The sequence below is a fragment of the Lepisosteus platostomus genome, chromosome 2 (assembly GCF_059453375.1).
Source record: "Lepisosteus platostomus isolate fLepPlt1 chromosome 2, fLepPlt1.hap1, whole genome shotgun sequence".
Classification (NCBI taxonomy): domain Eukaryota; kingdom Metazoa; phylum Chordata; class Actinopteri; order Semionotiformes; family Lepisosteidae; genus Lepisosteus; species Lepisosteus platostomus.
This window is the reverse complement of record NC_142612.1, coordinates 14,609,029-14,626,719: the sequence shown is the minus strand read 5'-3', so window position 1 is coordinate 14,626,719 and position 17,691 is coordinate 14,609,029. Positions and strand designations below refer to the sequence as shown.

The 17,691-nt window shown below is 39.2% G+C and overlaps 1 protein-coding gene across 7 annotated transcripts in view; it reads right to left on the bottom strand.

Moving 5' to 3' along the window:
* Positions 1 to 17,691, bottom strand: part of LOC148675986 (cyclin-dependent kinase-like 5) — a 98,261-nt gene that overhangs the window by 20,789 nt on the left and 59,781 nt on the right. For all 7 annotated transcript variants that reach the window (XM_088599562.1, XM_088599607.1, XM_088599596.1 and 4 more), the window contains exons 4-10: positions 14,951 to 14,996; positions 14,473 to 14,609; positions 13,573 to 13,693; positions 12,644 to 12,703; positions 6,423 to 6,513; positions 5,280 to 5,469; positions 817 to 897 (exon numbers count right to left, since the gene is read on the bottom strand). In XM_088599562.1, coding sequence (XP_088455688.1) covers positions 817 to 897; positions 5,280 to 5,469; positions 6,423 to 6,513; positions 12,644 to 12,703; positions 13,573 to 13,693; positions 14,473 to 14,609; positions 14,951 to 14,996 — 726 coding nt within the window. The remainder of the gene's footprint in view (positions 1 to 816; positions 898 to 5,279; positions 5,470 to 6,422; positions 6,514 to 12,643; positions 12,704 to 13,572; positions 13,694 to 14,472; positions 14,610 to 14,950; positions 14,997 to 17,691) is intronic.

Below are 17,691 nucleotides of genomic sequence, written 5' to 3'. Positions count from 1 at the left end.
GTACATAGCTATACCCACATATGCCAGTACAGCAATGGTAACTTGGTAAATAAAATAACAGTTTTTGAGTAATGTGTAATTATATAAGGGATTTAAACAAAATTTACCTTGTTTTTCTGTCTCAGACGGTGCCTTTTTTTATAGTATAATGTCCCCATCACTATTTGGGGCCAGTAAGACCCACACAGACAGCAGGGTGTGTGTTCCCTACTGGTGAAACTAACATCTTTTCCAGCAGTAATCTTAGCTTTCTCGGGAAGTCTCTCTTTCAGGTACTGGCCAGGCTCACATCTGCTTAGCTTCAATAGTTTGGTATAGCTGCTGGACTGAAATGCCTTTGTTCTATATCTCAACTGTTTACCAACACTGATTTTGCCAACTATTTTAATCAATTCTTGACCTGCGTTTACCCAGCACTTCAGTAAGCTGAAGGCCACAACTTTTTTTTAGCTAAAGGTATATCAAAGGTTAAACTAATCATATATAGGAGCTACAGGATCCCTTTCTGGCCCAGATATAAGAAAGCCCAGAGACTAGTATAATGAACCTCTGGAAGTAGCAAGACCAGCTTGGACAGGACCTGACAAGTGTCTGAAATGTTTGGAGACATGGACGGAGATTGTTCTGGGAAGGTGCAGTAATTCTCTCCTGCCCCTCAAGACCACCATACACTGTCTGTGATTGAGAGAGTCTGTTTACCTGACTGAAGGTTTCAAATATTTTGGCTGGAGGGAATATCTCCAAGGGATTAAGGTAATGGGAAGCAATAAAAAAAAGTAAGGGTCACAACCAAATTGATTTGATCTGTGGTCCTACCTTCATTAGGTCTAACAAGACACCACTAATAATTCCCAGGTATCGTCTCTCCAAGGTCTGAGGGTGGTTGACTGCAGGGAACTGAAAAACGAAGAACAAGGAGTTGGAACAAATTTGGCAGATACCAAACAACAGGGTCACCAAGCTTATCAGATACTGTATCATGTCAAATTCGGCACATTGTTTTTCAAAAGATGAAGCACACAACGAATTAAATGGTACAAATTCCTCGTATCTGTACCTTAATATGTATATGGAGATGTATGCAGAAATGTAGAAGATTTAAATTTGTGTATTATAAAGCCTGAACAAAAACAAGAACGAGTCCCAGTAACAGCAAAGGTAAAAACAGACGACTGGATAAAAACAGCACCTTCAGCATAAATAACATCTGTCAAGGTTCCATCATTAAATAAAAACAGATGTTACAGGAGGCAGGGGGTCCTGTTAGGTACATGACTTTATGATATTAAACAGGCAACACCGATTTCTGTGTACTGTTGTTTCTGTGGATTTACTACCATCAGTGCTGTCTTGTTACCAGCTGTTGAGCATCCTGCTGAGGAACTGGCCACACAACAGGACTATTAATTCCAACCACCTCCCAAGACGAGCTCAAGCGACTGATAACAGACCCAGGATTAACAGGATCCCAACCCGTAGCTTTGCAGATAGTTCAGGATCTATTATAATAAATGTAACACTAGCTTACTGCCTGGAAGAGGGGACAACGATCAGGCCTAGGAACTTCAGAGGTTCATTTTCTTCCACTAGGGGTTTGTTTTCCTCTCCTCTGTACCCACATGATTATCCGTTGTTGTTCGATATTGTTAATGGTCAGATAATCCTGTAAAAAGCTCTGTGGCAAATTGTTGCAAAGGGTGCTGTAGCAAATACAAGATTGATTGAAATGCCAGAAATATTTAATGCACTGGAGCCTGAAAAACTGCTCGCTCAAAAGGAAGAATTCATGACACAGCTTATAATTAAGCGGAGGTTTTCTAAATAGGACTTGTGATAAATTAGTAGATATTCTGTATTGATATTACAATTTTAAATATTCTCACATTTATAATAAGCATGTACTGCACCCTCGCACAGTTTGGCTTTTAAATGTAAAGAGTAAAATCTAATCCAATCAAATGGTAATTCAATGTTGTAACATAGCTGGTGAAGAAAATGATCACTTAGAAAATATGGAAATCTACCAATACCAAGAGCTTTTCTAAAGAGATATGACACACAGCAACACCCATCATGTGAAATGCATTTGCCAGTTACTTCAGTGTGTTTCAAATAGCCTATGCCCTACGTGTGATCTCTGTCCAACTCCAGGCAGAAACTAATCTCAGACTGGGTTGTAACTAGCTTAACCTCAACATGAAGGTTAGCTAATCCTATTTGTGACCTCAAATCAGAAAGATCTTTCAGCTAAAACAGAATAATCCTGAGGTGGAGGTACAGTGTGATAGGGCTGCTTTGTATTCAGAGCTGCTCTTCCCCACTCTGAACAATTGCTAGACTGTTAGTCCCACCTTCACCTCCATCCTCATAATAGAACTGGGGATTAAGGGAAGTTGCAACTGCAACACATTTCAAATTTCTACTATACTGTGAAAAAACATGCTTACCAAAACATTGTATTAACGTAAATCTGTATTTTTACCTCTTAAACACAAAATATTTGCTTCCTCTTTAACTCCCTAGTTGGACATTCTGCCTACTAAATTGAATTTAAGTGAGGAAACCTTACAATTAGGAAGACTGGAGCCCGAAGAATTGTCTCCTGAACTTGTTAAATTATGCAACATAAAGGACTACTTTATTTCTGCCCAATACAATGCAGTGCTTAATTTACTGTTTGTTGAGAGTGCGTACACAAGTCTCGTGGTCTTCTGAAAGTAGCCCAACATGTCCTTATACTGATGTCAAAGAGTGGTAATGAGCTGAAAATAAACGTTAAAAAATGGAAACTGCACACATTGCACCCTCTTCTTCTCTCTGTCCTACTTTCAGCTTTCTGGCCTCAATACTGTTCTCTCCCCCACAGGGGAAAAACTGCTCTCATTCCGGCTTGGAAGTAAATGTTATCTGTTGAAAACTACAATTCACTAACCGATGGTAAAGTCTGAAGCAGAGGAAGCTCACGCATGAAAACTGTGCTTTACCCCTGTGATTTCTCTTTTTTTTATATTCCTTCATGGTGTTCAGAATCATTTCCCATGGCCTGCTGGACATGAGAATCTTTTTTGACACTCACACATCCATTTTATGACCACTTTTATCTAGTATAGGGTTGCAGGATAAGCCAGACCATAACCCAGAAAACGATAGGTGCAAGGCAGGATACATCCTGGACAGAACACAAGTCCATTGCAGGGCACACAGATACACATACACACCAGGGCCAATTCTCCCAGAAGCCAACTGACCTACAAAAACGTCTTTGGACTGTGAGAGGAAACCCAAGCAAACACCGGGAGAACATACAACCTACTTGCAGATCATACCCCAGGTCTGGAATTGTACCCAGGGCCCCAGCCCTGAAAGCCAGCTAAGCTAACCAGAGTGCCACCCTGTTTGTACACTCATGTAAAGTAAATAATATCGTGTCAGGGCCCAAAGCTAAGCTTAATGATTTTATGTTTTTTTTTAACTTTATGATTTGAAGAGAAATGTAACTAGCTTGCAAAGCATTGAAGAAAAGAAAATATCTATCATACAACAAAAACACCTCAACTTTCCCTATGGAATCACAAATTTCTCAGTGTGAAAGTCAAGATTTTAGATGAGTATGGAGTTTTAATTTGCTATTATTTATCTTTTATTTGTTATAGCTCCCAAAGAACTGAGGGCATAGTGATCCAAAATAATCACCTCTGTTATGGAAACATTTATATACATGGGTTTAGAAATTAAAATAACAACTTTTGACAAGGATTTAAAGTATGGATTTAAGTATGTTTTTAACTGGGGTTTCATTTTCACCTGTATTTTTTTACAACATCCATTTACAGTGCTGTGAAAACTATTTGCCCACTGTCCAATTTTCTGCAATTTAACAATGAATGTTATCAGATCTTCAACCAAATCCTATTATTAGATTAAAGAGACCCTGAGTGAACACATGAACAAACTTTTGACGCATAAGTTTCTTTAATAAATAAAATAAGCAACACCCAAAGCCCCATTTGAGTTATTGAGTCCCCTTGTACTCAATAACTGCCACCAGGCATTTCCTGTAGTTATTAATCAGCAGCTCACAGCACTGTGGAGGAATTTTGTCCCCTGCCACAACATCTCAATGGGGTTTAGGTCTGGACTTTGACTAGGCCATTCCAAATTTCTGTTCTTCAGCCATTTTGATCATTTTCTTGCTAAACGAACCAGCTGCCCTTCAGCTTTAGCTCACAGACAGATGGCCTGACATTCATGATTGCGTCAAAGTCATCCAGGTCCTGATACAGCAAAGAATCCAAAACCCGATGACACTACCACCACCACCATGTTTGACCTTTTGTATGAGGTTCTTACAGTAGACTGCACCGTTTGGTTTTCAACAGACATAACTGGGCCCATGTCAGCCCAAAAATTCCACTTTTGACGAATCCGTCTATAGAACATTGTTCCACGACTCTGGAGGGTAATCCAGGTGTATTTTAGCAAATGTGAGGTGAGCACTCATGCTCTTCGTGGTGAGCAGTGATTTCTGCCTTGCTACTCTGCCATTGGTCCCATTTTAGACCAGGGTCTTTCTGATGGTGGAGTCGTGACCTTAGCTTAGAGAGGCCTGCAGATTCCTTGATGCTGTTCTGGGGTTCTTTGTCACTTCCTGGAAAAATTTACCTCCTTCTCTTGGATTTAATTTAGAATAATAACCACTCCTGGGAGGATTCACTACTGTTGCACATTTTCTCCTTTTGGACAATGGGGCTCTGACTGTGGTTCAATGGAGCTCCAGAGCCTTAAAAATGGCTTTGTAACCCTTTCCAGACTGACAATCTGGAGTCCAGAAGAATTTTTCAGAAATTTGATCGTGCCTCTACAACCTGTGTGCTGAGAGCTTCACTCTGATGGTAAGGGCTAAAACTAGTCAGATATTATATTGGGCAGTGCTGGCCTATATCAGGCCTGATTGTTAACCAAAGTATTCAAACAGCTGACCCTAATAACCCCTTTAATTCTGGCTCTTCTCTACATACTACTACATCTCACGAAAAGATCTGATCAAATTCACTGTGAACAATGTCCAAACATGCCGAAAACTTTTTCACAGCCCCGCATACACTGCAGATAGTGAAAACACTGAACCATTTTTTCTGATTCTTCTGAACGCTGTTCTACTAATCTTGTAAATACAACAGAAAAATGCCATTGCGTGTCAGACGACTCCCAGAGAAACATGCAGATGATGAGTCAGTTTTGCCCAGAGAGTGTGAGAACAACAACAGGGAGATGCCTACCCTCAGTCCGTGGAAGCGAGGGTTGCTGTAGAAAAGCTTCATCTGCTCGGGTGGAAGCGGCCCCAGAACTTTCTGGATGGTGTACAGCTGGTCGATCTCGCTCTCACCTGGAAACAGGGGCTGCCCGTCGCTCAGCTCCCCCAGGATACAGCCCACGGACCACATGTCAACCGCCTTCCCGTAGGGAGCCCTGACACCCCGCCAGGGGGAGAGAGAGAGTGAGACAGCGGAGGGGGGTGGAAGATGCGCGTCTGAACCGAAACGCTCTGCGTGAGGGAGTGAAAATAATGGTGGGGGAGGAATACATATCTGGAGAACTAAAAAAAAAGGTTTCTTATTTTCTGCTGTCAAATCGACTGCTGTCGTGTCTAACATAAAAAAAAAATAATTTAAGACATTCTCATCTGAACTATCCTTTGCGTAAGTACTAAAGCATGCTGCAGCTTGGCATCAGAACATAAGCAGATCGAAAGCAAATTAGATCAACTGGACAGACAGCTTTGGACTTTGGTTTTGGAACTCACAGAGGCTTTTGATAACTGCCAAATTAATGAGACCAGGCAAAACAGAAATCACTTTTATCTTGTAAAAATAAATTAAAGACTAGAGGTTTCTGAAGTGGCTCCACCAATGCCAATGCTTATTGCAAATGGTGTTCGAGACCTATAGCCCAGACCTGAGTGAGTGATGCTTGAGTCATGTCAGCAGCTACTATGGACTGGATTTCCCAAGTGGAATTGACCAAATGGCCATACATCAATGGGACAGGGTGGGCTTGAGGTTGCCTGAGTCTAATTAAGAAATACAAAAACCTGGGACAGTAATTTAGAGAGAGGAGCACAGCTGTGTGATCATTCAAAAACCCTGGGAATAAACCTCATTAAGAACTATATACGGTACAGTAAAAGCCTGCAGTAAATCAGTCATGTGTTTGGGCTTGTCAGTGTACAAATCATCCTGTGAAAGCTAAGAGTACTTTCTCACTACATTGCTTTGTTCCCATATCCCGGGCGTGACTAGACTTATCACAGACTGATTCAGTCATGGCAGTCTCCTCACTGTCAGACATTGGGATTTTTGTGCTCGCAGACTACCCTTCCGCAGACATGAGGTCTATGGGGTCTCCGGAAGATTATCACTCACCCCAAGAGCAGCTCAGGCGAGCGATACCACCTGGTGGCTACATATTCTGTGTAGTTGGCATTGCTTCCTTCTGATAGATTCCGGGCAAAACCTAAAGAAGGAAGCCAGCAATTGTCATACCTCAGTGCAGCAGTAACATGTAACCTATATATTGACCTCCTCACTTGAAACAAATAGACTTCTAGTGTAAAGACTTGGAGTTTTTATTACGGTTAAGAATGCACAAAAATACTGTAGATAAGACCATGCATTTACAATATTAGTTGATCTTTTTCATAATTACTAACATTTACATGGTAGAAATCTTTTGTCTCCTAACCATGGTCGTGGGGAGCACCAAATCTGTGAAGTCACCCTAAAATAACCAATTATTTAATAATTAGGAATAATTATTTAAGTAACTGGTCAATTAAGCAAGTAAATTGCTTAGTTTTGGAACTCTGAGAGCTGAAGGGTTTCTAATTGTTGCTCGAAATGATATCTAAATGAATTGAAATGAAGAACACGAAAAATGTGTACATTTGTCATTCAACAAAATAGAACATCATTGGCAGAGGGTGAATAATTTTGAAAGGCACCGTATCTGTCTGAACAGATGATAAGGTTTCTGTTTTTGAATATATGAACTAAATAAACAGCATTTCTAAACTAACAAATCCATTAGAGTACGGTCAGGTAAACATCCTAGGAAATGTTTGCTGCTTTTAGTAACATGATGTTGTATCAGTACAATGAGTTCCCACTGCTACGTTTACATTCGTCCTAAAAAATGATCAAATGAATGTTACAAAATGGTAAAACCTGTGAACTATCCATAATGACAGAATACTGGGGTGCAAGAAATTCTGACTTCAAAACCAGTCTTCAGAAAAAATATGATAACTGAATTTTAATAGCATCTTTAATATGTGCTCAGTGAGAAGGGTTAAAGGGCAGAACTAAATCAGAACATAATTCAAGACCTAGCCTGTATACAGCAGCTATAACCTGATGATGACTCTGCATCACACTACCCCTTCAGCTGTTTACAGTTGTAATAAGTGCGTAAGGTTAAGGGCCTTGCTCAGGGGCCCAACGGAGTAGGATTCCTCTGCCGTCCGCGGGATACGAACCAGCAACCTTCCAGCTACAGGTGCAGATCCTTAGCCATTACGTTGAGATTATCTGTCATCTCATAAATATATAATGTACCACTGTGTATATTTAGCTGAAAACATAAATCTGATTAAGATGCCAGACATTGCTGCTTAGGAATCTGTCCAGAGGAGAGTACCTGGGTACCTTTCAAAGAATTAAGGGACATTCTGCACCGACAGGATAAAGAAACTGAATCCTTTTCGTCCTGAAAACAGAGACTATAGGGGGAGCTAAATCAAATATTCAAACTCTTCAGACACGGAAAAAGACAAACCAGTGGGCGTCTTATAGTGAAACAGGAACCAGAGGATACAAGTGGATATGTGGCAATGTATTTAGATCTGAGAACAGGAGTCCATTTTTCATATGAAGATTAGTGGGAGGCTGGTACAAGATATCTAATCATGTTGTCATACCCAAGAGGATATCCGTGGCCTCTTTCAAGAAATGAATGGCTAAGATCCTTGGATCACCTACTGTAGTTACCAAATGATCTAGATTGGTGAATAATCTCTCATTTGTGATCTTTCTTATGCTCACATTAAAACAACTGAGAAATATAAAAAAATAGTCATATCCTACTGTATATGTATCAACAATTGTACACTGAAGTGCAGGAACTTAAGGCAGTGACTACTGTAAATGTCAGCTTGTACATAATCTTCCCCTCTCAAATGAAGTGATTTTTTTTCTTTTTTCCCCACAAGGCTTCCTAGCTCTTGATAGCAGGTACAATTGCAGATGTTGCAGCCAGGAGGAAGCAGTGCAGTGACTGGCAGCAGGAGCTTAGATGCTTGTTGGGATTGAGAACTTTGCTCTCGCTTGCAAATCTGTTTTTTTTAATGGCAAAATGAGAGGAATTTGAGCCCCTTGCTGAAAAGGCACTGAAAAATTGTACATCTCCCAAGAGCTGCTTTGGGAACTCCCACCAGAAAATCAATTTGAGGACTGAAGAAATTGTAGCCAGATGTGCCCTAATGGTACACATTCCAACCAAAATGACTTTGGTGTTGTGTTTTTCAATAGCCCATGGCTGGAGGAACTGGGCAGCCAAAAAGTAGGGACTTAGATTTTTACCTTTTTCATCCCCTTGACTCGATCTACATTATCTCTACTCTGATGTAATCATTTGGAGTTAACAGCAAGTCTGAAAAACGTGAATTTTCCACAGTTTCACAAAACTAAAGGAGGACAGATTATTCAGACAATATTCCTAGTGGCCATGTAATGTCCCAGTGATATGGACTACAGATACGAAGTAGGCAAGTCGGGTAAGTTCAAGGAACAGCCTTTTCTGCAGCATCTCCTCTCTTCCTAAACCATATGGCTCAAAAAGGAGATACTTTCATGACCTTAACACATTAATATGGTATTGCTGCCATAGGAAATTTGTGTTTCTGAAGCGTGCGTTTAGAGAAGGGCCAGTATGCAAATACTGTTTAAAAACTGATTTTACATTTATGTAAAATTCACAAAGTTCTAAAATTCAAGAGCTCAACTGATATAAGCGTTTTGCCATTCTTTTTGCCAAGCCATGCAAACATGGGAAAGCTGTTGGCTCACTGCAATATTTGCTCAAACAATACTGCTGTTTGGAGGGTGAATACATCTCTCCACATACATTTATGAAGAGTAAAAACACCTTGATTAAAAAAAAAAACTCATTTGGCAATTATGTGCAGTTTATTTAACAAACAGAAGCATTAGCGCTGTCTTGGGGATCCAGTTTTTCCAATGTGCTTAGCTTGTCTTCCTGCAGTATCCCACTAGGTGGCACAGGGAAAAAAAAAGCAAATACAGGATAAGCTACAACGTGCAGATACTGAAGTTCCAGTTTCACTCCATGCATTCTAAACTGAGACTGAATATGGTCTTTGCTTTTTTTTTGGGATTGGGAAGATTTTTCTGTCAGCGTGCAGTGTAGGATGGTAAACAGCTAAAATCGTGGCTTGATGTACGAAACATGTACGTTTAACTTAAAGAACATTCCTTGAGGGCTGAAATGTACTTGGATTTTGGTCAAATGTGATCTCTTAACAAATGACCTGCTTAACTGCCTGCAATTAAAGTGTTTAAAATTATATAAAATGGTGATGACCTACAAAACAGACGGGGGGTCTCCAGGTCCAGGGTTAATGACCTCCGATTTCAAGTAAGGTGACATTAAACTCACTATGGGAGACCAGGTGTGGCACTGCCCTTTGTTTAAAAGTAGCTAGGCTGCAGTGTGAGACTCTCGGTGATGAGTATGGGAATTGACCAGCATGTGTTCTTCATATACAGGGTTATTCAAAATGCTGTCACCAACTTTGACAGTTTATTACAAATTAATTACATCCATGCTCCACAAACTGCCTGTACCACTTAAGGATGGAGTCTCGTGTCGGTGGATGTTTGTGAAATTTAGTTTGGAACGATCGCTGCACAGAAACATAAGTGCATTAGAAATAATTGGCATTCATACTTGTCAACAACATTTTGACTAATCCTATATGGTTAATCAGCCAACGTAGCAGTCCCAGGACTCATGTCCAGCCAGCAAACCCTAACACTTACAGTAGGCTTAACATGGAGGAAAAAGAATGAAAGTAAGTGAAGGAGACCTTGTGGTCAAGGCGAAACCATGCATGGTAGAGACTAAGGTTCAGCATTTTCTTATTAAGCCACTATGCTGCTTTATTATCTGTTTGGGTTGACTCTTCAAATGAAATCCAAAAGCCTTGGCATTAAAAATATTGTTTTTAAAAATCATTAGTAGGGTAACATTATTTCCACTGGACAAAGTTTCTGCTAGTCTATTTCACAACTCATTAAATCTGGGGAAAAAAACAACAAAACTCTCCAGTCCAGTATTAAGTATTGGCATCAATCAGCACTTAAAGCTCAAAAGGAATCACAGTATTTCTGCAGGTTTGTGACAGATTCCTTCCATCTGTGCTCTCAAGGGTTTCTGAATTGGGAATAATGGATGTTATGACTTTGCTTTGGGAGGTGGAAAAATCCAAACATATTTAACATTAACAGTGTAATTAATTATAATAATATGGTACAGTGCTATAAAGCTTTCCAATCCAAAGGAGCCAAAATACTTTATACATGAGAAAATACTCCTTCATCCTCCACTGAAGTGTACCCATCTGTACGATACATGCCAGCAATAATGGGCTACTGCACAAAAAATTAAACTAAAAAAAGGGAGAAGCCATTTCAGCATCTGAATTTTGGATCAACTTTTAGATGTAATTCTGCCTGGATACTGAGACTGAGGTTACCAATCCCATTCTTAAACACAGTGTCACAGGATCTTGGATGACCAAGTACTCAGGGTCTCTGTCTCCCTTGTGGGAGTACCAACACTGCAACCTAGTGGGCAGTGCTGTGGCTCTGTGGCTAAGGATCTGCGCCTGTGGCTGGAAGGTTGCCGGTTCGTATCCTGTGGCCGGCAGAGGAATCCTACTCCGTTGGGCCCCCCAACTTCTCCAGGGGCGCCATATAAACGGCTGACCCTGCGCTCTGACCCCGAGCTTCTCTCCCTGTCTGTCTCATGGAGAGCAAGTTGGGGTATGCGAAAAAGACACTCCTCATACAAGATATTGTACATGGCCAATAAAGTGATCTTATCTTATCACTTATATAGTGGTCCAGCAAAACCATGTGCAGCAGCAACCTGGCCTCCCGTCCCCCTACTATCCCCCCTTCAGCTTAGCAGACAAGATGAGGTTGCAACGGCGCTATCCAGCTGTCAGATAAGAACTGACACCCGATGAACAGTCTGGGAATTCACCACAGCACCATAATGAGCCTGTGCTGCTGCAAACTGCAATGTACTACAACAAGGAAAAACCATAACATCATGGACTTTCCTATTTATTCCCTAATTCCCAGGTAAATATGATTTACTCATCTTCCTCCGTCATTATATTTTCTTTGGCCAGCAGATTTTCTCCCAATCATAGAGGTATACCTCACTCGCTCATACTACACTTCACTTGTTAGCAATCCTTCTAATGTCCCTCTATTAGCTGTCTAATCATGGCTGTGAGGGCAGAAATTTAATTTAATTTGCTCAGGCAGGTTCTGCCAAACACTTTTCACTCAAGCTAAGGGGAAACTTTAAAAGCGATCTACATCATTAATATTTAGCTTGCTAATAAAGATACCTGCAATGCTTACAGTATTACCTATAAATCTATAAATTATAAATTCTGAATATATAAGATTTTATCCATGCAGCATGTGAGGCGTCAGTCTGAGGTGGACAAAAACCTTTGCAGTTGTACCTTGCACCAGCTTAATGGCTTTTCAGAACAGGTATGCTTTATATGGATTTGTACTACAAAATATGCAGTTGGAACAACAGGACCCACCATACTGTAAAGCACATGTACATAACAAACACCCACTTTACCTAATTAGAACACATACAAAGTACTTCAGTCAATCAGGTATATACACTAGAATACAAATGAAACCACGTAGTCCATTTGTTTTATCATGCAACCAACACTGCAACACAATTTTGCAATAATTTTCAGGGGTCTGCAGATTGTATGTCTGTTTATAGGCAGCAGTATGCAAAGGCAAGTTTCCAATAATTTGCTTGACCTGTCAAAACAATATCAATCAGTTCAGAAGAATGGTTAAAACCTAAGACAGCAAAGTATGACATTTGGCCCAAGATGAAAAAAAAAATACACATCAGGGTCTGTTATTAAACACTAACCAAATAAATTGGACTGGTTCGTAGTTTTTTTAAATATTATAATTTCAGAATCGGCCTACTGATGCATGAATGATTGAATGCAGAAGTAAAACATTGAGAGAAAAGCCTGTAGACAAATTTACCATCCATATTTGTTATAACAAATCTGGCAATTCCTTATGTAACCTCAGAGTTAGGTTCCCAAACCTTTTATTTCTCATATACAGTTAACGTTCAGTGGAAACACTTCTTTATACTTCATAGAAGGCTCAGTGCCTTCACTTCAATAAACAATATAAACATTCATTTTGATTATCTGATAATATTGTATAATACCATAGTGAAATTATTTGTTAACTCACTTGCTGATATATTTACTTACCAAAATCGCACAACTTTAGAACATCATCACTGCTGATCAGGAGATTTTCGGGCTTGATATCTGGTGTGCAAGATTTAAAATAAGGAGCAGAATTATAGAACAGTCCAACAGCAGACCCTTAGGCACTACCAGAAATAAATGAGTCTCAGATACTCATTCTTAAGATCTTCTACAGATCTAAAACATTACGATAAAAAAGGATCAAATGAGAGACGGCTGATGGAAAAGGACATCATCAATAGCATCAGGAATTGGAGAATGAAATAAAGTTTGAGGAGAGTTGCAGGAATAGTGCTGGTGTTGTTCCCCTTTGAACCATAACACTACACACTTCAATAAGAGGCTCCCAGTCTGAGTGTGAAGAACAACCTATACAGTGCTCAACGTTTTAATTATGTTGATAAAAGCTTGCAAATATTCCCAATCAATCTCAGAATCATCAAAAGTCTTCATTTCATATGTAATCTGTATGCAGCTGGGATTGTAAATTGCCATTAATATACTGTACATCGTTACAGTTTTTTAGAAACATCTAATGTTAAAGCTATTTGTTTAATGGAGTTTCTTTTTTTTTGGTTGTTGTGTACAAACATATTTAACTGTTTTCAGCTGCAGAAATGCAGCTGCATTTAATTGGAACTTTTAAATACTTTTATCAAAGTCCTTGTTCAAGGTATAAAGTAGAAAGTAATGCTCAGCTGCAAAGCTCCTACCATCACACCTCTCATCTGTGTAGTAGTACAGCTCCGGAGATGGTGTTAGTCACGAAAAGCTACACTAAAGAGAAAAATCTATTCTCTGCTTAATCAGCAGCACAGTAATTTGCTGAACGACCCCGTTGCTTGATGTTTTAAAAATGTTTTTTAATAAAAAAAAGATATTTCCAAAACCAAACTAGATACAATCGCAGTTTAAATGTTTTTACCTACCTCTGTGGACAATGTCATTCTTGTGGCACCAGTGAATAGCTTTGATTAACTGATAGATGTAATTTCGGACTTTCTCAGGTGGGGCTCCATTCGGCATCTCCTCTAGCAACTCCAGCATGTTCTACAAAAGTGCATGTGAAAGATAAATGTGAAACCTCTGCTATAACCTTCAGCATAGGGTCATTTTTGGACCATACATTTTGGAATCCAAGAATATACTAAATTGTAAAAATTCTAAGTATTTGGAGAAGGGGATTAATTTTTGGATGTTCATACAGCTTTGTGTATGTACAGTATCTGACAACTGGGTTACCCTCATGTTAGAATTTCGTGATTATGTTTAGTGCAATGTCTTTCACATTTTTCAATCAGTAGTGGACTGTAGTTTCCACCCCAGGGTGGTGATTGGTTCATTATGCTGCAGCAGGCGTTATCGTCTGAAGATTTTAAACTGAAGTCCTAGCTGCTTGAGTCCTAATAGATCACATGGCCCTGTTCATTAGGAGCAGTGTCTCTGGCTAAATTCCCCTTTGGACTTTCAAAATCGTCTCTTTTAATACTCTTTGCTAAATTTCCCCCTGTACTGCATTTTGAATTAAGAGCATCAAAGAAACATAAACTGCAGCAAGTCTGTACAGTATGTGATGCTCAAACACTTGAAGGATCCTAGTGTTGTTTTAAATTCCCCAATATCAGTTTAACCTATGTGTGGGAGTTAATGGCGAACAGATTATTCCTAATTAGGTTGTAAAAGAAAAAAAGAATAGGTGATTTTCTAAATCATCTAAAAAATATATCAAAAACTATGAAGACTGCCAAATTAGATTTTTCGCAGAAAATTCAATGAACACCATAAACAAAAAGGCTGACACTGTCACTCCAGTTCACAGATGTAGCTACCTTTTCCACATACTCGAAGACCAGGTACAGTTTCCCTCGTCTCCGAAATGCTTCCTTCAGCTCCACAATGTTTTCCTGCTTCAGCGTCCGGAGCATCTTAAGCTCCCGCAGTGTTGTTTCCTTGACCTCTTCATTTTCTGTCGATCAATATCAGAATGACATCTAGTGAAGGCTGCACACATGGCCGAGGTAAACGGAATACTCAGCTGACAGCCCAATCAAACAGAACATACAGCAGGCAAATAAAACAACAGTCTCTTGTCCACAGCAATAAACACCTTTGCTTGACTCAGTAAAAGTATATATTTATTACACGGATAATACATCCTTTTGTCTTTTCTTCAAACCACACGTTTGCAAAGCCTGATCAACCATTATATGATAATAAGACTGTTGCAACAGTGAATCACTATTATCAGATCATCATAAGTAAATTAAGGCCTGCTTAAACAATTTAGTGAGAACAAGAGTCTCTTACCTTCGCTGTCCTTGAACTTTTTAATGGCCACAATTTCATTTGTCTCCTGTAATATAGGAAGAGCAACTAATTAGATGCTGATTGCAATACAGGGAAGATATCAGACTTTCATTAAAAAATAATCAGCTCTCAATGAAAATATTACAAACAATTTTTTAAATTACATTTAAAGACATAAGGTAGATAGGTGATAGAGCAATTCACCAACAAGATGCACTGTGTTTGCCACTTGTTTTTAAATAATACAGTCTTTGATTGTCTTAGACTAGCTTTGTAGTATCAAAAAGAATCATACATCTATTCTGATGGTTGTACGAGAGTTACTGTATGCTTTAAAGATTTATTTAAAATACAATTCATGTTTGTGAGGTACCTCCTTTTACACTCTTACATTCATAAAGTACATATTCAGAAAGATAATATTATGATATTAACTATTTAAATATAAAAAAGATTTAAAAAAAGAACTACAACTCTATCAAACATTTACCACCACTTGCACATAACAGCCCTTAATCCAAAACTCTATAGAAAGCATAACAAAGTCCAAGAAAACCAACCTCAAAAGAATTTCCCAGCTAGTTAGATTTAAGTCCTGTCATGGTAAAAACATGCAGATTAACCAGATGAGTACATACTAAATGCTTGCTGTTTCCTATCTGTAATCTTGCGTTTTGCCACACGTTTACCAGTTTGTCGAAATCAGCACATACTTTCTAATCAGATTTCACAGGAGGAAAGCTAATTCCCTGATTAAAGTGATGGACTCATTCATCTCATTCATCCCTCACTTCCATAAGCAACTCCTCTTGACAACCCCATAGAGATCCGCACTTCCTTCCAGTTCATAAATACTGCCTTGCAAATGTATTTTCTCCCGGATAAGATCATATTTTGATTAAAACTATTTTATTCAAAAGAGCATTTTATTCACAACTGTAATGACCAAACTGAACACTGTTACTGTATATGTGACAGAGGTCAGCAAAACCAGCAAGGAAGGCATACAAAGTGATATTGACGGATGGCCCAAGTATTCACCCCCCTCAGACAGTACTTGGTGGAATTACCTTTGGCATTAGTTACTGCTTTCAGTTATTTTCCCTATCATCTTTGCAGAGGATCTATCAGCTCTGTAGAGAAGGACCCTCCTGACAAGGTTGCTGGGATCAGTTAATGGACAGCAGTCATCACTTCTTGTCCACCACTTCAATGCCAGCAACTATATCGCCCTGTAACTCCTAACTGGCAACCCACTGAAGCTCAGCAGGTGTGAGCCTGGTTAGTACCTGGATGGGAGACCCCCTGGGAAAAACTAAGGTTGCTGCTGGATGAGGTGTTAGTGGGGCCAGTAGGGGGCGCACACCCCACGGTCTGTATGGGTCCTAATGCCCCAGTATAGTGACAAGGTCAGTTAGCTGCTGATGTCCATAACGAGAGGAAGATAACTTGTCCACTTTTCAACTGGCCTATTAAGATGCATTTCAGATCTGAGCAACAGAAAGCCAATAAAAATGATACATTAAATATGAAGATGTATTTATAGCTTCGACTTAGATATCAGAGTTTCTGTTTCCAGTCCAACCCTGTAAATTATAAATCCTTTTCTCTAACCAAAGTAAGAGACATCTGTTTTTCATACAAACCTCATTATGTGTTTTAGGGCACAGTTAGAGAGGGCTTACAGTTGCCAAGTCCTTGTCATCGCAACCTTAAAGCCACCCTGGTTTATCCATCAATATTAATGAGTCACAATTCCCCATTTTCCTTCTTAAATGTAATTATCCTTGCTAATTAGCAGATTTGAATATTCAAATGTAGTTTGTATTTAAAAATTACAAAGTAAACGCTCAAAACAATTATGCTTGTTTAAAAATATGGATATTTTACCTTCAGTACTTCTTTGTATTTCTCATAGCAAATACGTCCCTGGGATAATCTCAATACCTTAACTGATATGTGATATGGCTCTTGCAAAGTATTGTTTTTTCCTTTCTGTCTGCCCCTGGTGGCACTTTAAATGGAGCCCTTTTTATATCTCAGTATTATTTTTGAAGCTTTTACTCAAGCTTAAAATTCAGTTCCCTGTGACAGTCATTAAAATGTGGTGCTAGAAATTTAAACAAAATATGCAGGGTCAGTAAGGGGCTCCTTACAGAGTGTTATTATGAACACTCCTGGAGTTCTCCTCTACAGTCTAACTCAAAGACTGCTTGACCCACTGTGCTATGGCCACTCATCACACTCCATCGCCCTGAAAACCATGCTGAGGATAAGCAGTGTTGTACCTACATCCCTACATTTTTATCAAAACTATTACATTCAGACTGGTTAAACTAAAACCAAACACTTTGAGCACGAGGTCTCAATCTGAGCCTCAAACCTAAAGAGATAAAATGCATTTCCAGACCTGACTCTCTTTCTACAAAACATAACACTAACATCAAGTAACTGTGTTGAGGTCAATAACACACCGAGACATGTGGACACTTATTTAAACTCCCCATCCCACCTCACGTTAAACATATTAATCCATATAAATGTACTTTAAATTCTGAGGGAGCATTTTATGTTAGTAGGTAGAAACTACTCCATTGGACTGAGACACAATTTAGGTTAACAGAGTTTGGTATTTCTGTAATATTAAATGTTCTATAAAGCACAGAGATGAATGCATGCATATTAATAACACATTTAGAAACACAAATAAGTAAAAGAAAGTACTTAGGGGTTGTGAATGG